Genomic DNA, 24,535 nt, shown 5'->3' on the forward strand with positions numbered 1-24,535 from the left:
AGGCACTGTGGCTCATGCCTGTAATCCCAGCACTTTGGGAGGCCGAGGTGGGCAGACCACCTGAGGTCACGCGTTTGAGACCACCCTGGCCAATGTGGTGAAACCCTGTCTCTACTAAAAATACAAAAATTAGCCTGGTGTAGTGGTGGGCACCTGTAATTCCAGCTACTTTGGAGGCTGAGGCATAAGAATCTCTTGAACCTGGGAGGCGGAGGTTGCAGTGAGCTGAAATCATGCCACTGCACTCAACCCTGGGCGACAGTGCAAGACTCTGTCTCAAAAAAAAAAAAAAAAAAAAAGGGTAGAATCTACTAGTAAATCCATCTATGCCTGGTGCTTTCTATTTGGGAAGGCTATTATTTATTCCATTTCTATAATATAGATAGGTCCATTCAGACTATTTCCTGGCAGACTATCTTTCAAGGAATTGATACATTTCATCTTGGTTATCAGAGTTGAGAGCATAGAGTTGTTCACAGTATTTCTTTATTATGCTTCTAATGTTCACAGGACCTGTAGTGATGTCTCCTTTTTCATTTCTGATGTAATATAATTTGTGTCTTCTCCGTTTTTCCTTACCCTGGTTAGCAGTTTACCAATTTTTTTTTTTTTTTTGAGATGGAGTCTCGCTCTGTCACCCAGGGCTGGAGTGCAGTGGCACGATCTTGGCTCACCACAACCTCCCCCTCCTGGGTTCCAGTAATTCTCCTGCCTCAGCCTCCCAAGTAGCTGGGACTACAAGTGCATGCCACCACACCTGGCTAATTTTTGTATTTTTAGTAGAGATGGGGTTTCACCATATTGGCCAGGCTGGCCTCGAACTCCTGACTTCGTGATCCACCCGGCCTCAGCCTCCCAAAGTGCTGGGATTACAGGTGTGAGCCACCGTGCTCAGCCCAGTCTACCAATTTTATTGATCATTTGAAAGACACAGCTTACTGACTTCCTGTTTCTAATTCCATTCATTTCTGTTCTAATGGTTATGATTTCTTTTCTTATCCTTAGTTTGCTCTTTTTTTTCTAGTTTCCTAAGATGCAAACTTAGTTGATTGATTTTAGTTCTTTCCTTTTTTCTAGTATATGCATTCAATGCTATAAATTTCTTGCTAAGCACTGTGTTTGCTGCATCCCCCAGATTTTTTTTTCTTATGATAGGAACAGACTTTACTGGTTGTAATGAGAAGTGCAAGAGAAGAGGATGCTATAGTTCCTGCTTCTGGGGCAGTGTCCACAGACTCACTGGCTGTCCTCCAAAATCCTACAAATTTTGATTGTTTTTTCATTTGGTTCAAAATATCTTTTAATTGTTCTTAAGGTTTCTCCTTTGACCCACTTGTTATTTAGAAGTATGCTGTTTAAACTCCAAGTATTTTGGAATTTTCCAGCTACTTTTGTTATTGATTTCTAGTTTAATTCCACTGTGGTAAAAGCAGACAGTGTAAATATATATCTTACGGCCTGGACTGTGGTCTATATCTTGGTGAATGTTCCAAGTGAGCTTAAGAAGAGTGTGTCATCTGTTGTCATTAAATGAGTAGTCTGTAGATGTCAATTATATCCAGTTAAGTAATAGTGCTATTGAGTTCAACTATGTCTACTGATTTTCTGCCTGCTGGGTCTGTTTATTTCTGACAGATGATAATAATGAATTCATTCACTTCTCCTTGTATTTTTTTTTTTTTTTTTTGCCTCATATATTTTGTGCTGTTAGTCACACAGATATTTAAGAATTGTTATCCTGGTCGGGCACAGTGGCTCACGCCTGTAATCCCAGCACTTTGGGAGGCCGAGGTAGGCGGATCATCAGAGGTCAGGAGATTGAGACCAGCCTAGCCAACATGGCGAAACCCCGTCTCTACTAAAATACAAAAATTAACTGCGTGTGGTGGCGGGCGCCTGTAATCCCAGCTACTCAGAAGGTTGAGGTAGGAGAATCACTTGCACCTGGGAGCCTGGGTGACAGAGCGAGACTCCATCTCCAAAACAAACAAACAAAAACAAATTGTTATCCCTTCTTGGATAATTAATCTCTTTATTATTCATTATGTCATGCTCTTTTTTTTTTTAAAACTGGATAACTTTTCTTGCTCTGAAGTCTGCTCCATCTGAAATGAATATAGCTACTCCCACTTTTGATTAGTATTAGCATTGTCTACTTTCAGTCTATATGTGTTTTATGTTTAAAGTGGGCTTCCTGTATACAAAATACGGTTGGTTCTTTTTTGATCAACTCTGACAAACTGTTTTTTAATTGGTGTATTCAGACCACTGATGTTTACAGTGACTAATGAAATAGCTGGAATAATATCTACCATATTTGTTACTGTTTTCTATTTGCTGCCCTTGTTGTTTGTTCCTATGTTTGTCTTCTACTCTTTCACTGCCTTTTGTGGTTTTAATTGAGGACTTTATATAATGTCAATTTTCTCTTCTTTCTTAGCATGTCATTTATATTTCTCTCTTACTTTTTCTAGTGGTTGCTCTGGAGTTTGTATTATACTATCCAAATCTACTTCCAAATAACATTATACCATTTCATGAGTAGTACAAGGTCCTTATAATAACAAAATATCCCTCATTCTTCCCTCTTTTCCCTTGCATCATTGCTGCCACTCATTTCACTTATACATAAACATACACACACATAAGTGTATGTAACTTACACTGTTGCTATTACTCAGAACAAATTATTTATGTGATTAAGAATAAGAAAAAAATCTTATTTTACCTTAATTTATTCCTTTTCAATACTCTTCCTTTGTTTATATAGATTCATGTTGCTAACATATCATTTTCCTTTTCTCTGAAGAACTTTTAACATTTCTTACTAGGCAGGTCTACTGAGCACAAATGTCCTTAATTTTTGCTTGTCTGAAAAAATATTTGTTTCTCCTTCACTTTTGAAGAATAATTTTGTGTTTGGGTACAGAATTCTAGGTTGATTTCTTTTTCCTCGTAACAATTTAAATTACTGCATCCCACTCTCTTCTTGCTTATACAACGATTTCTCAGGAAAAGTCAGATATAATACTCACCTTTGTTCTTCTATAAGGAAGTTTTTTCCCCTCTGGCTTCTTTCAAAATTTTTAAATCTTTTAATTTTCTGCAGTTTGGATATGCTTAGGTGTAATGTTCTCTGTGTGTGTATATTTATTCTGCTCGGTGTTTTATGAGCTTTCTGGCTCTGTCGTTTAATGTTTGACATTAATTCGGGGAAAGTCGCAGTCATTATTCCTTCCAATATTTCTTCTGTTCCCTTCTCTTTCTTCTGGTGTTCCTATTACACACATGCTACATCTTCTGTAGTTATCCCACAGTTCTCGGATGTTCTGTTCCTTCTTTTTTATCCAGTCTCTTTTTTCTTTGCTATGCAGTTTTGGAAGTTTCTATTGACATATCCTCAAGAGTTCAGATATTCTTTCTTTAGTCATGTCCAGTCTACTAGTGAGCCCATCAAAGTTATTTTTCATGTCTGTTAGTGTTTTTGATCTCTAGAACTTCTTTTTGATTCTTGCTTAGAATTTCCATCTCTCTCCTTATGATGTCCATCTGTTCTTGCATATTGCCTACTTTTTCCCTTACAGCCCTTAGCACATTAATCACAGTTATTTTAAATTCCTGGTCTGATAAGTCCAGCATCCCTGCCATATGTGAGTCTGGTTCTGATGCTTGTTTTGCCTCTTTAAACTCTGTTTTTTGCCTGTTAGTATGCCTTGTAATTTTCAGTTCAAACCCAGGCGTAATATACTAGGTGAAAGAAATTCTGGTACACAGCCTTTAGTGTTGTGGTGGTAAGATGGGGGTAAAGAAGGAAAGTGTTCTATAGCTCTGTGAACAGGTTTCAGTCTTTGAGTAGGCCTGTGCTCCGGGGCTATGAGCTTCACAAGTGCTTCTCAGTCTTTCCCCGCCTAAGGTGGAACAGATTATCTAGGATGGGCTGGAGTTGGGTATTCCCCTTCTTCCACATGGAAGACTAGAGGGGGCTAGAGTTGAGTATTTCCCTTATCTGAGAACACAGTTTCTCCTGAGGACGGGCCTTGCTAAGAAGAACAGAATGCTTTTGTATGTTTCAATTGGCTACTTTTTCCTTCCTCTGCCAGAATCAGGAGAAGACTTTTCTTCGACATCCATTGTGAGGACCCAGTCAAGCTCCTGGAAGTAAAACTAACACAAGCGTGGAGAGCCCCCGACTTCTCATGACTGGGTACTCCTGCAGTGTTTAACTCTCAGACTTCTCTGTAGTGAGCCTCCAGCAGTATGTTCATTACAGTTTAGGTTTTCTTACCCCAGTAGTGGTTCCTGCAGAGGTCACTGCTCATAGATTCTTGCTCCAGTAAGCTGTGATTCTTCGTTCTGCTTGCCTGTCTCTCCAATTCTGGGGATAGTAGTTTGCCCTATGACCTCACCTCTCTGACTGATCTAAGAAGAATTGATTTTTCATTTTGTTCAATTTTTTACTTGCTGTTAGATTGAAGACTTCAAACTGCTTATATGTTGGACCAGAAACCAGAAGCCTGTAACTTTTAATGATTTCATAACATTCCACTTAGTAGCTACAGCTTAATTATCTTAACGAACCCTCTACAATTACCTATTTAAATTATTTCTAGGCTGCAGTGTTCATTCAAGTGGGATTTGACATTTAAAAATCTTGGTAAGTGAACATGTGGCTATATTAGATTTGGAGATAAATAAATGCAGGCATGTATTACATAGTTTAAAAAACTCTCCACAATAAGCCTACATCAGTATATTCATGTAACTGTTTATATTACTCCATTATCAGGGAAAAACTAGTGTTAATTTGTACTTTGAGTTTTAAAAACACCTAATATTGTAAAATACTGAATAAAGCTTCCCTGATATAAAATCCAAACTTATGTTTATTTATGAGTAAGTATTAAAAAGACAATTCTTTAGCTATGTAAACAAACTGTGAAATAGAAAATAAGGCTTAAATATGAATGTGTGACTTGTTACTCCTCCTACATTCATATTAGAAAGTTATGTAATTCACAGTGAGGACTGTCGTCATGGGGTAAAGGGGCCACGATGACTCTGTTCCCCATTTGCTGTCCTTCACCCAAGGCACTGACTCCCTCTTGTAGGTAAGCTAAGAGGTTGCCTAGTTTTTCACTTAGGATATGGCTCAAGGTTTGCCTTGGTGGCTGAGATGTTTATACTGGGCCCAAAAGCTTCAGGAGGGCAAAGGATGTGCCTGTTTAACATAATTCATAAAGGCTCAAGTGCTCAATACAATTTTTGAACCAGTAGTTTATTTCTGACAACTGCCTATATTTGCAGAAGTTACTTGCAACGTTGTCTTCCAAAAGGAATTAATTAAATCAAATGGCTGGAGACTTCATTATATAATACATATACACTTAACGAGGGGGAGTGGTCTCGTCTTAAATCAGTCTTGCCAATACATACTTAAAAACAGTTGTTATCTCCATCTGACAGATACACAAATCCTTTTTTTTTGTTTGTTTGTTTTTGTTTTTTGAGAGGGAATCTCGCTCTGTCACCCAGGCTGGGGTGCAATGGCAAGATCTCAGCTCACTGCAACCTCCCCACCTCCTGGGCTCAAGCAATTCTCCTGCCTCTGCCTCCAGAACAGCTAGGACTACAGGCGCCTGCCACCATGCCCAGCTAAGTTTTATATCTTTAGTAGAAATGGGGGTTCACCATGTTGGCCAGGCTGGTCTTGAACTCCTGACCTCAAGTGATCTGCCTGCCTCAGCCTCCCACAGTGCTGGGATTACAGGCATGAGCCACTGCACCCGGCTGCTATCTGACAGATAAACAAATCTAATTTAATTTAGTTGATTTGTGTCTTGAGGGACAGTGAGGCCTTAGAAATAAGTGAGTTGACTTCTGTCAATTTTTTGGAAAGCTGCTTTAGGAGAAGGCATATTCTAAGGAAAATCTCTGGTGTAAAAAAGTTACATGGTAACTTTTCTGTTCACTTTCCCTCCCAATTCTCACTGGGGATGTTGGGGAAACAAGCTAACCAGCAGTGATTTGAGAAGCTGCCTCTTGCTGTACCTGACAGAGACAGAGAGAGAGATCGACATCAACTCAGGCCAGAACTATGCAGCTGACATACAGAGGTAGAAGAGAAAACAGCTTAGGTAAAAGTCTAAAGGTGGTGGGTAGCCTGCGCCTGCAATCTAAGTTGATGGACAGTCCCATAATTGGGATCCTTCCAGACTTGAAAAGCCAACTGCTTCTGTTATAACCTAAGCAGTTAGAAACAATAGAAGGAAATAAGACTGGTGCTGGCAAAAAGGGCAATTAAGGATCTTGTCATCCCACATGCATCCACTGTTTCAGACACCTTTAAGGCCAGGAAATCAAACAAGGTCTTCAGGCTTAAGAGACAGGACAAAGACAAGATCTTTGACTATGTTTCACAGCCAAACTGATACTATCAGCAATTCTCTTACTAAGAATTTATGCTTTAGGAATACGAGTGTGACCAGAAAGGTGCAAAAAATATGCATAAAAGTGTGTGTTTCCACATTGTTTATAATAGAACATTTGGGAAATTATTAGAATAATTAAATAACTGTGATATAGCTATACAAATGAATGTATTAAAATAATGAGTTACAGTAACATTTACTAATATGGAAAGCTACTCATCACATACTATTAGAATTAAGTGAGGGAAAGAAGCAAATTTCAGAACAATCTATCTTTATGACCCCATTTTTGTATAACTCTTTCAAATAACACTAACGCACACACATTGCATAAAAAATAGCTGGAAGGACATACACCAAATTGTCAACAGTGGTAACTTCTGGGAAGTACAACTCCAAGAAGGACTTCTAGTTTTTGCTTTATATAGTTCTGCATCACCTGAATTTGTTTTAATAACCATGTGTTACTTAAACATTTAAAAAAAATTAAAATATTCTCAAAGCAAAAATATCCTAAACTCACTTTAAATTTGCAAATAAAAATACTGTGGCACTTTGAGGAAAGATGAGATTTTACAAAAACTCTTTATTCAGCAAATACTTATAAAGAGTAAATTATACTGAAACTACTTTATGGAAAGCTAAATAACCCACAATGGGGCATCCTTAGTACTTTGCTAATAATCATCTACTGCAATAAGTTTTGATTTTTTTCCATCACATAGTGTCTTTTTCCAGGTATTTTTTTACTGCCCCCCCCATTTCCTCACCCTGTTTTGAAAGATTTTGTCTATAAAAGCAGCCTATATTTGTTAAGTAACAGTTGTCTCTTGATTACTTTGTAATTGATGAGATAATTTAGTTGCCAGTTGGAGCTTGTGAATTTATGTGATTCAAATACAAGGGTGACAAATGTGATAGTTACTTTGTGAAGTCCTATCTTTATTAAATGGGTAATTTTTCATTAGGTCCCAGATAAGGAACTGTTGACTTAGTACACACTGAGAAATGACTTCTACCTTGCTATGGTATATCAAATTACTAAATTAGTAAATAGACTAAAAATTTTGCTGCTATTCAAATTCTTTGTGAAATTCCATAAGAAAAAAAATCACTCTTAAAACAGACATCTGTTGACTGATTTAACAAGAGACATATCAGGAAAAGACAGGGAAGGAACTGAATCATGCATAGGTAAGAAAATCTAACCTACTTTTCTTAGCTAGAAGTGATTTTATCCGATAGGAAATAGGACAGGCTCACAGGCTCCTGTTCCGTCTTTGCCACCTTCCACGTGAATGGAACGCAGAGGTCTATCCTACCCCTTGCAGAGAACTCTTTTGGCAGCCCTTCTAAGTAGTGTAATGGCTGCTGACATTTTCAACTTCCAGCATTTCTATGGTGACTACAAAATTACTTTGAAACTTGCCTTCGTCTTACAAAAAAATAAAGCTGACCAGGCAACATAGGAAGATATTTCCTTCCCTGCTGAATAAAAATATACTTTACTGAAGACTGTATTTGTCTCTATGTTTTTATATTTATATCTGTATCTATACCTATATCCTTCTCCAAAAATTAGGTGGCAAAACATATAGAATGATTATCAGCTGCTAATGATCAATACCACATTTTGCAGGCAGTTAAATCTCATTGCTGAATACTTTACTGTAATCATTAAGATTTTGTTGAATGCAGTGTATTAATATATTTGGCATAATTTTTAAAACAGAACTAACTTTTAAGAGTGTTAACATTTGCATTATTTTAAGCTTTACAAAAAGTCTAGCAGTTCTGCAGTCTAGCACCAGAATTTTGGCATTTTGACAGGGAAACACTCTATGGGGGGGAAAAAAAAAGAAAGAAATTCCTGCTTTGTAAGGACCATGAGGCTCCTCTGGAAGAACCCCAGTCCTCTCTCGGCATGCTCTGCCCCTCACCCCAAGGAGTCACGATAAGACGCCTGGCTCACGAGGCCTGGGAGCCACTTCGTACGCTGCGGACTCCAGAAGGGGTGATTCACCTCCAGTTTACATGATGGGAGCCCAACCTGCAGAGAGGCCCAGTGATTTATTCATAGTTGTGTTAAGAAGCCTAATGGAATAGAAAGCACCATCCGGTCTTAATTTACAGTCCTGAGCTTCTTGCTCTGCTTCCTAAGGGGGTTTTACAATACACGAGGATACTAAATAAGATTCTGTTTTTTATTCTGAACTACAAAACAGACTTTGGATCACAAAGGAGGAAGGTTATGGAGTGTGACCCTGAGACCTGACAGTTTTCGCTGACAAGGGAGGCAGATCCAGGATCTGCTGCTGGCTTTGATTCACTGCTTTTCTAGGAGCCATATTTTTTATGGCAACTGGCAGACTCGTTGCTCATCGTTAGGCACTTTACGGTCATCTTGCTGAAAACCTCACAAATCCCCAATACCACAGGGAAATGATGGAGATGAAAGGGCAATGTGTGAGCGTGGCAGAGTTAGTGTGTGTGTGTGTGTGTGTGTGTGTGCAGGTGCTGGTGTACCCATGTGTATGTTAACAAATGGCTGTGGAAGTGAGGAGGAAGCAGGTGAGGGAAGTCAATGGTTATCATGAGTTTCTGTGGCTATAATGAAAGGCACACAATGGAAAGTTTGTATTTTCACAAAACTGGTTTTTGCAAATTTCAGTGGTGAGAAAGGTACACAACTCAAACAGTTTATATCCACAGAGTTGGTAAAAATAACGATAAAAACCCTCTGCACTAGGGAGAATCAAATCATTTTGAAAGCAGGATAAATGCACCTTGTTTTGTGAGCTTTTTTCACTGTTGCATGATGTGAAACTGCCAGTAGTAGAAGGAAGCAAAACTGGAGGGGCAGCGGGCTTGGCATCCGCTACGGGTTGAATGTTTGTCTCTCCAAAACTCATGCTGAAATTCAATTGCCATTGTAACGGTATTGAAAGGTGGCACCTTTGAGAGGTGAGCAGGCCTCAGGGCTCTGCCCTCATGTGTGGGTTTAATGTCCCAATCAAAGGGCTTTTTTGGGAGTGGGATCTCTCTCCTGCCTCCTGCCCTCCACCATGGGATACCACAGCAAGAAGGCCCTTGCCAGCTGCAGCCTCTGGATCTTGGACTTTCCAGCCTCCCGAACTGTGAGAAATAAATTTATGTTCTTTATAAATTACCCAGTCTGTGGCATTTTGTTATAACAGCACAAAATGGACTAAGACAGCATAGTTTCTTCCAGTGTGATAAAAAATCCACTCTGCATAACCTGTGTAAGACTGCACTCTGAGTATCCTGATACGAAAAAGCTTCCAGGAATCACATTTCACCTGGGACTTCAGAATTATCAAAGTGCTGCATGTACCCTCAAGGTTTAGTTCCCTTAGGCCATGCAGACTTCAATTTCCACAAATCTCTCTGAATCCCTATTTATACTGAAAGCACATTAGACTTGATTTCAAATAGATCACAAAATTCTGTAACTAGAAGGGATCTTGGTGGCTATCCACTTCAATCCTCTTAATTCATATGTAAGTATATAAAATCCTATTAGTGCGTGGGAAAAACATAAGCCACAGGTATGCATATTTTTATAAGGCTGGTTTGTTTTCATTTACCTATTTTTTGTTGGGAAGAAGAAAGGAGTTGTAAAGGAAAGCAACGGGGAAGGGTAATGAGAAAGCAAAGCCACAACAGCATCCAAGAAGATCTGACTCTGACGCCACAAGCACTCATCGGTCTCCTGGCCTTGCTGTTACAGTCTCTTTTCACCTGGACCCTAAACAGGGACCTCAGGTATATACCAATGGCTCTTTCCCTGGGTAACATCAGGCTAGCTAAAGAGTTTTGGCCCTATCATGTGTATAAAAAGACAGCATTTTGTATATGAGGTTCAACTCCTCTGACAAAGGAGTTTTATACTGAATTGTTAATGGCATCCCCAAGATGTTCACAGTAGTGATCTAGAAAAACAATAGCAATGGCATGGAGAAAGCTGAATACAAATTATTAAGACTGTCAGCTTTTACTAGCCCTTAATTTTTTAGATGTATCTTCACGTTTTGTTAAGCTGAAATTTTCTTGACAAGAACTAGAAAACACATTCTCATTCACATTCTCATTCTGAATAAGAGACCTCTAACATGCCAGCTCAAATCCTCTTGACCTTTCCCAATGCCCTTGCAGTCATCAACTCTCTGAGGGGTCTGGTGGACTTCAGGAAGGTACAACTAGTGTCTCCCCTTATGTCCTTTCTCTGGCCCCTGCCATGGCTTTTCTGTTGAAGCCAACGTGTGCCATGAGATTGTCTGGCAGTCATATGTACACATGGGTAGAATGATTCTTCCTCATTTCTCCTCTGAGGGATGACTGTGAGATGTGGTTAGCATGGCCTGTGGGTGCTGGTCCCAAGGGAGCAAGCAGGCAGCACACTAGCGGCCATCTCCTCCGTTGTCTCTCTTCAGCTCCCCGGGCTGCACCCTCTTGGTGAAGCAGTAGAACAGAAGTGTTTATCCCAGGCCGGGTGCGATGGCTCACACCTATAATCCCAGCACTTTGGGAGGCCAAGGTGGGCAGATCACCTGAGGTGAGGAGTTCAAGACCAGCCTGGCCAACATAGTGAAACTCCATCTCTACTAAAAATACAAAATTAGCTGGGAGTGGTGGTGCGCACCTGTAGTCCCAGCTACTTGGGAGGCTGACGTGGAAAAATTGCTTGAACCCGGGAGGTGGAGGTTGCAGTGAGCTGAGATTGTGCCACTGCACTTCACCCCGGATGACAAGAGTGAACCTCCAAGTCAAAAAAAAAGTGTTTATCTCAGGCTCTACCATGATCATAAGAGAAAGATCCTTGGGATCTTCTTTTCCCTCATTTATCCTGGTATGCAAACTAATTTTAAAACCAACTAAGTGCTGGTTCATCAGATAATAAAGATCAGAAATCCTCTAGGCTAGCTATGGTGGCTCATACCTGCAATCCCAACACTTTGGGAGGCCAAGGAGGGAGGCTTGCTTGAGCCCAGGAGTTCGAGAACAGCCTGGGCAATACAGTGAAACCTGGTTTCTACAAAAAAAACAAAAAACAAAAAAAATTAGCTGAGTGTGGTGATGTGTGCCTGTAGTCCCAACCACTGAGGTGGAAGGACTGCTTGAACCTGGGAGGTCGAGGCTGCAGTGGGCTGTGGTCACACTACTGCACTCCAGCCTGGGTAACAGAGAGAGGACCTGTCTCAAAAAGACTCTTCTATTAAGAAATAATTCCCTTTTTTTTTTTTTTTTTGAGACAGAGTCTTGCTCTGTCACCGAGGCTGGAGTGCAGTGGCGCAATCTCGGCTCACTGCAAGCTCCGCCTCCTGGGTTCATGCTATTCTCCTGCCTCAGCTTCCCGGGTAGCTGGGACTACAGGCGCCCGCCACCATGCTCGGCTAATTTTTTTGTGTTTTTAGTAGAGAGGGGGTTTCACCGTGTTAGCTAGGATGGTCTTGATCTCCTGATCCACCTGCCTTGGCCTCCCAAAGGGCTGGGATTACAGGCGTGAGCCTCCGCTCCCGGCCTTAAGAATAATTTCTAAGCAAAATCATCAATGCAACCTATGTAAGGATGATTCTAATCATCATCAGAAACGTATTATGAGGCCAGAATTATGCACAGGTATCATTTAGTGATTAAACAACTGTAAATTAATATAAAATAAAGCACTATTTTACAAAGGAGAGTTCTAAAGTGTCATTCTTTTTCAGACAGTTTCCCACTGGAACAAGGCCTGCTTGCATCCTTCACTGGGCAAAACAAAGGAGATCCTGGCTCTCTCAAATGTTTGCACTCTTGATCCAAATTGAACAGTCCCATGATCTTCAGATTAATCCCGGCTGTTCTGAGCCCAGCGACCAGTTTTCACACCATCTAAGAGAGTACTGCCACGTGGGTAACAGAAGGTCTGTTTTGTGAGCAAAATACATCCAACGTGGCATTAATGTTACCTCTACTGGCAAGGCCAACTTCACCCGGCTTTGTACTCAAGTATGTTGGGTTGTGTTGACATGTTAAAGAATCAAAACCCTCACACAGCGATGGCAGCACCTTTATGAAGACACTGGCTCTGAGTCAGGCACAGGAAGGGACGGCACCCGTCAGGTATGTTAGCCAGCATCATTTTTAGGCGATGCCCTGCAATAGGAATAATTAAATGCTGACAATTAGGAGATGAAAGTGAAAAATACCACCCGTGTCACACACATGGTTGCACTGAATGAGAGAGATGACAGCTCCCAAAGAGGTCATTTACAAGGTAATTTAGTTCAACTTTATAATGTGTCTGAGAAGCATGCCTCACATTCCTATCATTATTTCTGTTACTGAGAACAGAATGATAGGTCGGTATGATAGGGACGAAAACAAACAGACAAGGGGTGTCAGGGATCTCGGCACCCCAGGAAGAATGAATTGGGCACTTTTCCCCTCGCACTGTCATTCTTTTCCTAGATCACGGCTGTGAACATCGTATGAGATAGTGGGAACAAAAACAGCAGAAAACTGTTTCAGAACAGTCTGTCAAAAGCGTTGAGGGTTGATTTCAAAACTGTGTTGTATATAGGGTCTGTAAGAGATACTGATTTGATCTGATAATATCCATAGACCCTGATATTCCTGAAACTTGGTCCCAGCGTCACCAAGGCACAACTGGACCAAGGGCTCCCTGAGGACAAGGCAGAGGCCCTCACATGGCCAAGCTACGCTAAGGCCACAAACAGTGTGCACCAGTCAGATTCTCATCACGTTTTCAGGCTGTATTGTTCTATTCACCAGTAAGCCCTAGGGTGAAATCCTCTATGCCAGTGGTGAGCAAGAGGCAAGCAAAACTCAAAGAGGGCTAAAATCACGGCTGGTCAACAAGATGAGCAGCTTGAATGAGGCAAAGGAGACTTCTGCCAAGGTTGGATGGAACATCTACTAAGGCACTGTAATACCAAAGAAGCAAAAGTAGCCTCACTGCTTCCCTGGGGAGTTGACACTCTAGGTCGAAGGCAGCATAGGAGTTGGAGAGGAAGGATTTGCATTAGGAGGTGTGTTTGTGCTTTTACAGAAAATATGTCTGCTCAAGTTTCCCAAGGAACTCCTTCTTAATTTTTTTTTCCAGTTGGAAACAAACACACATTTTTGACTGGCTCATTAAGGGACAAATCATTAAAATGAACATGTGTGCCTCAAATATCAACTCTGACTTGACTGCCAATTTTCAGAGACTCTGAGCAACGTGTCTGCCCTGATGATTTCCTTGGGTTGTTGGGTTCCAGACTCCTTCTACTTTATATCTACTTTACTTAGAGCAAATGCAAAGATTTCTTTAGTGTAGAAGGAAAACAAAGGTCACCCTATCAGTCCCCAAACCTTGAATCATCCCTCAACAACAGTAAGAATCTTAGCAGAATTCTACAATGAAACACAATTAAAAAAAAAAAACCACTTAGGAAAATATATTTATGATACTTTTACTTTTAAAAGAAGGTCTTAATCTTCTTTTTCAATCAGTATTAGACTTACTTTTTGGATCTGCCAGAGTCTCTCTCACTTTATCTCATGAGAAAATGTCTGGCGCTGGGGACTGGGAAGGAGCCTCTGGCTCTAGCCATGGTCACTTATACTACTGCCACACTGTCTTTCCAGAGAACACTCTAGAAACTGCACGGTTCCCCTATTACTTATGTGTCACACATCTGTGCTCCACACAGACACCATCCTCATCCCACAGCAACGCTCCACACAGACGTGTCTGCTTCTGAGCTCTGTATTCATGCCACGACCAATCTCTTAATTCCTCCACAAATTCCTGCTATTTTAGCAGTTTAATAAATTTGTAGGGCAAGTCCCTCTCCTTGTTATTCTTTTCCAAAATACCTTGGCTATTCTTTGACCTTCACTTTTTCATTAACTGCATCAGTATCCATGAAGAACCATGTGGGCATTCTGCTTGGAATTACATTGACTCTATGGTACATTTTAGGAAGAACTGGCCGTCTCCACAGTGTTAATTCTTCCTCTATATCAGCAATTGGCAAACTACGGCCTGCCGCCTCTTTTTGTAAATAAAGTTTTATTGGAACGCAAATACATCATTTAATTACATTTTATCTACGGCAGAGCTGAATAGCGGCAACAGGGACCATATGGCCCAGAGAGCCTAGAATATTTAACATTGTTAATATTTAGTTATAATACAGTTACATTATATTGTAGTATAATTTGATATAATACGTAATATATGGTCATTTATAGGAAAAGCTTACTGCCCCCTGCTCTACATGGATGTAATAAATTTTCCATGAATTTGCTTTTACATTTCTTCTCAGTAGGTTTTGTAATTTTCTTTATACTGTACTGTTTATTTTTGTTAAGTTTATTTATTGATATTTGATATTCTTTGATACTGTTGTAATTATCTTAATTAAATGTTCTAGGTGTTTCTGGTTGGTGTAAAGAAATGCAACAGACTTTTGGATATCATTCTACCCACCCATCTTGCTAAACTCCTACTATTTGTAATAACTTACAAATTTTTAATGTATGCAATGTCACCTGTAGATAATGGCAGCTTTATTTCTTTCCAATCTTTTTACTTCTACTTTTTTTCTTGCCTTATGGCACTGTTTAGGAACTCCTAATACAATGTTGAACAGAAGGATAGTGAATGCCTTGTGTTTGATTGTAAAGAAAATGATTCTAATGTTTATCTATTTATGATCACATTTACTTTAAGTTATTCTTTATCAAGTTGAGGAAGTTCCTGTCTCTAACTTACCGGGATTTTTAAACATGAAGGAACACTGACTTTTCTTAATATTTTTCTGAATCTACTGAGTTGGCCAAATGATTTTTCTCCTTAATCTGTTAAAGTAATGAATTATATAAATAAATTTCCTAGCATTAAAAATATTCTTAGACATTTCAACAGGGTCAGCATATTTTTTTAATTCATTGTTTTCCAGTATTAAAAAACCTGCCAGGCGCAGTGGCTTATGCCTGTAATCCCAGCACTTTGGGAAGCTGACGCGGGTGGATCACCTGAGGTCAGGAGTTTGAGACCAGCCTGGCCAACATGGCGAAATCCTGTCTCTATTAAAACTACAAAAATTAGCTTAGTGTGGTGGTGCGCACCTGTAGCCCCAGCTACTTGGGAAGCTGAGGCAGGAGAATCGCTTGAACCTGGGAGGCAGAGGTTGCAGTGAGCCAAGACCATGCCACTGCACTCCAGCCTCGGTAACAGAGCAAAACACCGCCTCAAAAAACCAAACCAAACCAAACCAAAGAAAACTTTTGTACAATTCAACATGGTCAACATGTATTATCTTTTTAATACAGTGTTAGATTCTATTTACTAACATTTTTTAGTCAGGATTCTGGCATCTACATTCATAAATGAAACTGGCCTGGCCTGTGATTTTCCTTTTGATAGTATCTTTGTCTAGTGTTGGCTTTAGGGATGTTGATTACATAAAATTAGTTGTGGAAGTGTTCCCTCTTTTTCGAGTGCCTAGAAGAGTCTGTATAAAATTGAGATAATTTCTTCTTTGAAAGTGTGGTGGAATCTGCTTATAAAGCATCCAGAACTTATATTTTCTTTGTGGATAGATTTTTAATCACTACTTCTACTTTTTTAAAAGAGTTATAGGATTTTCCAACCTTTTTATTCTTTCCAAACATCCATTCTAGTATATTTTCCTAGACGTATGTCCAAATTGTAGGCATATACTTTTGATAGTATTCAATTATTTTTTCCTGTCACTCAGGCTAAAGTTCAGTGGGGTGATCACAGCTCACTTCAACCTCAAACCTCTGGTGATCCTCTTGCCTCAGTCACCAGAATAGCCAAGACTTTATAGGTATGTGCCACCGTGCTCAGCTAACTTAACTTTTTTTTCCCCCCATGGGATCTTGTTATGTCACTCAGGCTGGTTTCAAACCCTTGGCCTCAAGCTGTCCTCCCACTCTGGTCTCCCAAAGCACTGGGAGTACGTGTGTGTGTGTGTGTGTGTGTGTATGCATTTATTTTTTAATTTTTCATAACTGATTGATAGGGTATCACCCTGTCATCTAGGCTGGAGTGCAGTGGTGCAATCACAACTCACTGCAGCCTCTACCTCCTGGGCTAAAGTGATCCTCCCACCTCAGCCTTCCAAGTAATTGGGACCAAGTAATTGGTGCATGCTACCATGCCTAGTGAATTTTTTTTTTAACTTTTTTTGTAGAGGCAAGGTCTCCCTATATTGCCCAGGCTGGTCTCCAACTCCTGGGGTCAAGTGATTCTCCCACCTCAGCTGTAATTATTTTTTAAATCTCACAATTACCTGTAGTTCTGTCCCTCATTACTTTTATAATATTCTTTATTTGTATATTCTCTTCATTAATTTTGCCAGAGCTTTGTCTGTTTTTCCTTCTGTTTTTTTGCTCTACTGAGCTTCTCTCTATATAATGGAGATTAGATAAGTCAAGAAAAATGAAATACGGTAACAAGCAATTTATGGATGAACCTTTGCATGATGATATTAAGTAAAAAACTTAAGTCCCATAGTTTTAGTAATTATTGATACCTAGAGATTTAGAATTTCATATCATGACACACTAGAAATGAACAACCAACCAAAGACACAAAGTTCTGTTTGCATCTATAGTTGTAAAACTCCAATTCAGCTTTCGAAGGCTTTGACTCAAAAAAGTCAAAGACTGTGATGCTTCTCCATGACATTAAAGTAGGTCAAAGTCAACCAAGAGTTTGAAATTATTGCTAATGTTGAGTTAAAAACTCGAGAGTAAAAATGATGGTTACTGAGGTTACAAACATAAGCGCAGCTCATTTCTGTTTATAATTCAATCTTCTATTTCATAAGACTACCTTCCACATGCTGTAACTCTGCTCTCCTGCAGGCTCCTGCCCACAGCCCTCCACTGTCTGGAGCCCATCTGGACCTTTATTAATGGACAGTCCTGGGCCTCTCACCCCTATGAAGCTCCACTTCCCACTTTAAAAGCCAGTTCAAGTGCCACCTCCTCCATGAAACCTCTCATGACCTCTCCAGGAAGCACTGCTCTCATGGACCTGGAGTGTCTGGCTCATCTCCTTTATGAAACCAGGGCAGTGTCTAATTATCCTGTATCCACTGCTGTGGCAAATGTAAGGCCTACCATTGAACTTCACATTAAGCAAACACTGAGGTCCTACTGAATGTGAAGGTTTCCTTCTATCAGGTGGGATAAGATACAGATATGAAATACGTTTTGTTGCTTAAAGTTTCTTTAAAGATTACTGGTGTCAGTTTGATTCTTGAAATTCATTCATTTAGTTTCTGAGTTCCATCTAGGATCAGTAGCTCCAGTCAGCTGAACGATTCAAACTTTCCTGATAGTACTATACACGACATGATCAAATAACAACTCTGGGTCAAAAATAGCAGTTTATATCATAGATAACATTTTCTGTTAGTTTCAGGAAGTGTCTAATCTATTTTATATTCCCATCCAAAGGGACTGAAAGAAAACGTTTTGGCATTTGTAATACTAGTATTTCAGCTATATGGAAAATTCTATTTGCTACTACATATGGATATGAATACACACTTTTAAACCAAAATATAAATTCTACTCTCGAGAAAGTCAATCAATTTCATATGTATGCAGATTCTTGAAAATTTCAGTAATATTTAGGTGTCAAAATAATGGAAATAGTTTCTTTAAAAACACTCTTGTGTTTTTTTTTGTTTTGTTTTTTTGAGACAGAGTCTCACTCTGTCGCCCAGGCTGAAGTGCAGTGGTGTGATCTCAGCTCACTGCACCCTCTGCCTCCCAGGTTTAAGAAATTCTCTGTCTCAGCCTCCCGAATAGCTGGGATTACAGGTGTGTGCCCACGCCCAGCTAATTTTTTTGTATTTTTAGTAGAGACTAGGTTTCAGCATCGTGGCCAGGAAGGTCTTGAACTCCTAACCTCATGATCCACCCGCCTCAGCCTTCCAAAGTGCTGGGATTACAGGCGTGAGCCACTGCACCCGGCCAAAAATACTCTATTTTTTAATAAGTGATTTCATCTTCTTTTGGTATAGCTATTTGTAGGGTGAAAGGTAAGGGAGAATGTCAATAAACAAAGTGTAATTTTTCTTTAAGATAAGAATGAAAGTGAAAATTTAGTAGCATTAAAATTAGCAATGTATTTCACAATTGATGTGGTTAATGAACCTTAAAAAGACATCCATAGAAAATCCAAACAAAATGTCTCACTTATGCCAAAAGTTATACTGTATTTATTTGCCAAGTCTTACGTTGAGATTGAGAAAAATCTGGAGGAGAAATTATGACTACTTCCCACTTCCCCCTTGGCCACGCCCTCACTCTTACTGGCCACACCCATCCCCTGCTGCCACACCCACTTTCCCAGCTTCCTTGTTCCTTCAACATTTTCAGTTTGGGAAAAAAAAAGAAAAGGGCCTATAGCAGTGGGAAAAATGTGTTCCAAATGTGTTCCAAGCTGTAGTAAAACATCCAAAGACTTACGCGCAAAAAAGAAGCGTAAGTTGGGTACCTTCTACGTGGCATGCTTTAAAAAAGATGTAAGCCCCTCCGAGATGACAGACCCTGAGCTGTGTACCTGCTTCTCCGCTTGCTTCAGAAGCTTCTGGAACCTCTCGTCCTCCAGCACGCCTGGTGGAAGGTCAGTCTCTCCCTGAGCTTTCAGTTCCTCCAGCTTCTGCCGCAAGTCCCTCAGTGCCTGCAGCTCATCATTGAGGCGGCTCTGCCGGGTCAGGGATGCCTGAAGGTCCAGTTCTAAGTCTAGAGATGTCCGTACTGGGCATTCTTGTGCTGTTCTTCTAAGGACTGACTGGCAAACCGTCTAGATAGTTAGAAAGAGAATGATGAACACCCTGGTTATACAGGCAGTGGTTACCCCGCTTTCCCTCCTTTCTGGTGCATGATGGATGGTGCTTCCTTGCGCCCTAGAAGCCAGGGCCTAAGGGGCAGGAGCAACTTGCTCTGGCCCATGGCAGGTGAGTTGCAGAGACGTGCCTTACTTCCGGCAGAAGCCTGTCAAGGCCAGTGTGAGAGGTGCACATTTCTGTCCCCTGCTGGAGGGAGAGCAAAGAACCACAGAGGGAGGCTCCATCAGCATGGGCCCTGGGTGACAGCAACATGGGGCAGGGCCTCCTGCCAACCTGCAGTGAACCAGTAGCTGGGCAAGAAATAAACCTTTATTGTTTTATACCGCAGAGATTTTTAAAGTTGTTACCATAGTACAGCCTGGATTACTTAGCCTGACCAATTGATTACATGAAGCCTGCCTCGTGTAATAAATAAATACATTGCAAGACACTTCTGTTTCCTCCATTTCAGGACATATAAATCTTATCATATCCATGACAGTCGGCCTGAATATAGCTGGACAATGTTGCTAGGTTTTGACTCTCTAATCAGAATGCTTAAATTGAGTTGCCTTCCTTGATTTCCCATTGTGTGCTACTTACTTTCACCACTGAATCACCATGGCTCTTCCCAGGGGCAATCTTAACCCATTCATCAAGCAATAATTATTGAACATATATGAATAAACGTCTGCTGGGGCTGTGCAGGCAAAGTACTAGGAAGAGAAGACACAATCTCTGCCCTTGAAGACTTCGACTGCAGAATGACATGAGACCTTAAGCGAGAGGAAGCTGTGAGTGAGCGCAGGAGTGCACAGGGAGTCAGGGAAGGGGATGGATCACTCAGGTTCAGGGCCCATTCACTTGAGGAAGAGATTTTAAACAAGGCTGGGTGAGAGGTGTGACTGTACCAGCAGAGGGGAACAAGGAGGTATTTCTTGCCTAGATTACTGGCAGACAGAATGCAAAATAAGTGATTGCTAGTAAGAACTGTTACTATTTGATATGAGTGAGGAGGGACTCAAATTTGACAAGTACTTTAGTTTGAAGATCTGGAATAATGGTAGTGCTCATGCCAGATGGAAGGGAGGGGCCTGTCTGTCCCTATTCAGATTTCAGAGCCTTAGCCCAAGTCAGAATCACTCTTACTGTGTCCTCCTGTTCTTCGTCCACATCCAGTACATATTGCATGGTCTTGTGTAACATTCTTATTTTTAGGTTCCCTTTATTCAACCTCTACCCTCTCCTCTCTACAAATGCATTACTCAGTAAGAATCATCTAGACACACATCATCTTTGACTGTATTACTTACTGTTCAGAATCAGAAATCGTTCCTAGCTGTCATGCACACAGAGCCTAAGGACTCCATATACAAGAGTCTGCTGGTAAATGTTTAATAACTGGCTCTCTCTAGGAGAGAAGAAAGCACTGATTTGCAGGGTTTGCCAGTTTCTATGTGGCAAATACTCCTACCATCACCATTTTCAAGCTATGACTGTGATGTGTCACTGTCACTCCGATTTAACTGGCAAGAGACGAGCACAACTGACTCTTGTGAGCCAGCATGAGGAGGGTGCAGCACACCACTGCCGGTGGGTACCCCTCTAACCTCATCACTCACACACTTGGCGCTTTGTTCTTCTATTCAGGCGAACCTTTTACGCATCTTTGCAGATACTTTTGTCCTCATACACCTCTATACCTTGCTCATGCTGTAATTCTTAAAGCAGAATACCATTCCTCACTTGTTCCTATCAAACTGTATCTGTCTACTTTTAAAAACCATTTAAAACTATCTTCTACACATGCTTCAGGATTAACCTTTGTCTGTGTCAAGTAGTCCTGATAACTAAGTTTATCAGTAACCCAACCGTTTCTCAGCTCCTTGATTCATAAACACTTTTGGTTAATATTTATCTGAAGAGTGAAACTATCCCTGAGAGTATGTGCTGCTTAAGAAGGCAAGTGACTTAGAAAGGAGTTGAGAAGACTTTTCACACAAGATGATAAAAATTTGGGTGCTTTTAAAGCATAAAGTTTGGTAATCTCAAAAATCGACATCTCAGAATTTCCTGAAAATCATGACTGCTGAATAAACGCCAGCACATCTCATCTGCCTCTAGAAAAATGAAATATGCTTTTACGCCTTTCAAGTAACCAGGAAGTTAAACCAGGGGCACCCACTGCTGCCTGGCCAGGCATCTCTCACTCTGCACATGGCGGCATGAGACCAGAGTGGCCCTGGTGATGACAATGCTTCTAATTTATCTTCCCCGCCTTCACGCCTGATCCTCCTATCCACAGTGCCAAGGCTGTTAGCAGAACCTGACAATCCTCATGTCCTGTGTGTCCCTGCTCCAGTATCATTTTATGCCACCTACTCACAGCACCCAGTATCCATCACACCCCCACCCAGCCCCAAAGCTACCATTTTCTTCTTGAAATTTTATTCAAGTGTGGAGACCCCCCACCCCTGGCCAACTGAGTCTTTCTGACTCTCTCAATTAGATGGGCTCATTCCCTATCGTACCCGGCACAGCTGTGACAGTCCTGTGTGTGCTGCGTCCTCCTCTAGACCATGGACTCCTGAGGGTGCGAGCTCTTCGCCATCGACAGAGCTCAGCACATGTGGTGGTCTGTACTCACCAAACCACACATTTTAAGCCAAAATGATCACAGTAAACAAATATTTTCCTTTAGTATTTCAGCTGTTGGCAAGTAAACAGGCATTTCTGAACTACCTGAACAGTCCAACCTGTTAATTCACTTATTCTCTTAGACTTATCCTTAAAGCTCATGCAGAGACCCATGACCTCCAGGAAAATGCCACCTGAGCTGCCCACCCACATTAGTGTGAACTTTCTAAAGATACCTGTTTAAGCAAGTAACGAAAACTGTGTGTTCCTCCTTTACCAGCGTGTGTGTCCTTCAGAAAAGGTACCAGGTCTTACACCCCTTCCCACAATCGCTCAAGACCTGGACATGGTATGCAGTGTCATCAGAAATGTGTTCTACCATTGTCTGATACCCCTGCAGGCTCAGCAGGCCCCTTTTCCAGAGATACTGAAACTGCATTTCCAGTCTTAACCATCACAGGTTCCACACCAATGATGAATAAATGCCCTCACAACCCCCCATCTCCACAGCAGCCACGGCATCTGCGTCTCTGTGTATCCCAGTGGCTGCATTCAGTAGGCCAAGTGCATGGAGCACTGACATTCATTTCGTGGTTCTGGAGTTTGTGCTGCACAAGTCACAATTCTGGACTGGTCCAGGGACAGTGGGACGTGGCTGAGGGAATACATACCCTTTTGACCCTCAAACTGCGGCGTTCGGTGGAGTTTCTCACAAACAGTGATTTTTTAGCCAGGGTTGAACTGTCACTGTCACTCCGATTTAACTGGCAACAAAAGATTTAAAAAAAAAATCACTGCATATCAAACAGAGTGCAAGCAGAAGTTTGGGACTGAGACATTTACCAAGTAAAGCAGGTAGCGATAGTTAAGAGTTTATTTTTTTAAGACAATCCCCTCAAATAAGTTTTTCCTGTTCTGTTTCGCTAAATAACTTCATTTTGTTAAATTATTTATTTATGTATTTTTTTTTGAGACAGAGTCTCACTCTGTCACCCAGGCTGGAGTGCAGTGGCATGATCTCGGCTCACTGTAACCTCTGCCACCCAGGTTCACACAATTCTCTTGCCTCAGCCTCCCTAGTAACTGGGATTACAGGCACACGCCACCACGCCCAGCTAATTTTTGTATTTTTAGTAGGGATGGGGTTTCACCATGTTGGCCAGGCTGGTCTCGAACTTCTGACCTCAGGTGATTCGCTCCCCTCAGGCTCCCAAAGTGTTGGGATTACAGTCATGAGCCACCATGCCTGGAAATAATTTAAATAGCTGCCTTTTGGTAGTGGCTATCAAAAATCATATGTTTAAGCCACTTATATATTTTTTTAAATAAAATTATCCTTTGTATTTTTAGCTAATACATGATATTTGTTTCTTTAAAGAAAGGTCTGCACAAAGCACTGAGCTCAAGGTCAGAGTTGAGACAGTCTGTGCTATCTAGAATGCTCTCAGCCCAGATAGCCCATGCCCACTGTCTCCTCTGCTTCAAATCTTTACTGAAATGCAGCCTGCTCTGAATCCTGCGTATTACCCCCAACCCCCTGCACTACTGTTGTCCATAGCATTGATCCCCTTCCAAGATACTTCACAGCTTGTTCATCATATTTACTGCTTGTGGTCTGGCTCGATTCACAGGAACGTAAACTCTACAATGGCAGGGCTCTGAGTCTCTTGTTTCTAAATGAATCCCAAGTATCTAGGAAAGTGCTTAAAAGCAGGTGCTTAATAAAAACGTGTTGAACTGAATGAATAAATTTAGAATTTAAAAAGGGATTTCTAACCCAGTTTATAATATTATGTCTGTCTTACTAGATAAATCAGAAATACTTCTAGAAGTAGAATTTGGCAAATTGATAACAAATCTCATAATTTTCTTCACAGAACTATGGATGTGATCAGTGTTTATAAGCATTATTAAAAGAGGATTTTTGCTCTAAAATGCAATTCACAATTCTCAGTTCAACAAGACTAACATGGTTTGAAGGCCACAAGATATAGAATAGAAATATACAGACCACATATATCTCAAAAAACCACTTTATGTTTCTAAATACAGACTGATGTCCAAATAACGTATGAATACTTGGCACTCCGATCCTTAAACTTTGCTTACTTGCCAAATAAATCACATTGCAACCAAGGAGACATTAAATTTGACAGCAAAACAAACAAACTGAAAAGGACCATAAGCATGTGATATTCTACATCTATTTTATAGCATTTCTAGCATTTGTAGTTGTCATGTGAAGACTCCCAGTGCACAGTCTTCTCCTTTGCAGGCCATTCCCTACCAGCAGGGAAGAAGCTGCAGTCCCAGAGCCTCGCCGCGAGCGCCGCCACCTTACCCTGCAGATGTACTGGCTCCGCTCTCCGGGAGAAAAGGTCTGTGAGCGCACTATCACGCTGCTCCTCACAAAAGGATGCTGTCTAGAGCTCAGGCTGCTGCGCTCTTTGGGGCGAACTGCCATATTGTCATTAGCGGCTTCATCAGTGTTTGTCTCTTTGTCAACCTATAAGAGACGTTAACAGCTTGTCAGGAGCTGAAAGATGTGTAAACATTATGCTCCTTTCTTCTAAGAAAGAAAAA

General features: G+C 40.9%; 1 protein-coding gene across 1 annotated transcript in view; it reads right to left on the minus strand.

Annotated features, from left to right (window-relative positions):
• The window catches only part of WWC2 (WW and C2 domain containing 2), a 220,517-nt gene that overhangs the window by 12,985 nt on the left and 182,997 nt on the right, over positions 1-24,535 (minus strand). Inside the window, exons 20-22 of the mRNA XM_031664153.1 lie at positions 24,294-24,458; positions 22,624-22,716; positions 19,048-19,290 (exon numbers count right to left, since the gene is read on the minus strand). Of these exons, the coding sequence (XP_031520013.1) occupies positions 19,048-19,290; positions 22,624-22,716; positions 24,294-24,458 (501 nt within the window). The remainder of the gene's footprint in view (positions 1-19,047; positions 19,291-22,623; positions 22,717-24,293; positions 24,459-24,535) is intronic.

Source organism: Papio anubis, chromosome 3 (assembly GCF_008728515.1).
Source record: "Papio anubis isolate 15944 chromosome 3, Panubis1.0, whole genome shotgun sequence".
Classification (NCBI taxonomy): Eukaryota; Metazoa; Chordata; class Mammalia; order Primates; family Cercopithecidae; genus Papio; species Papio anubis.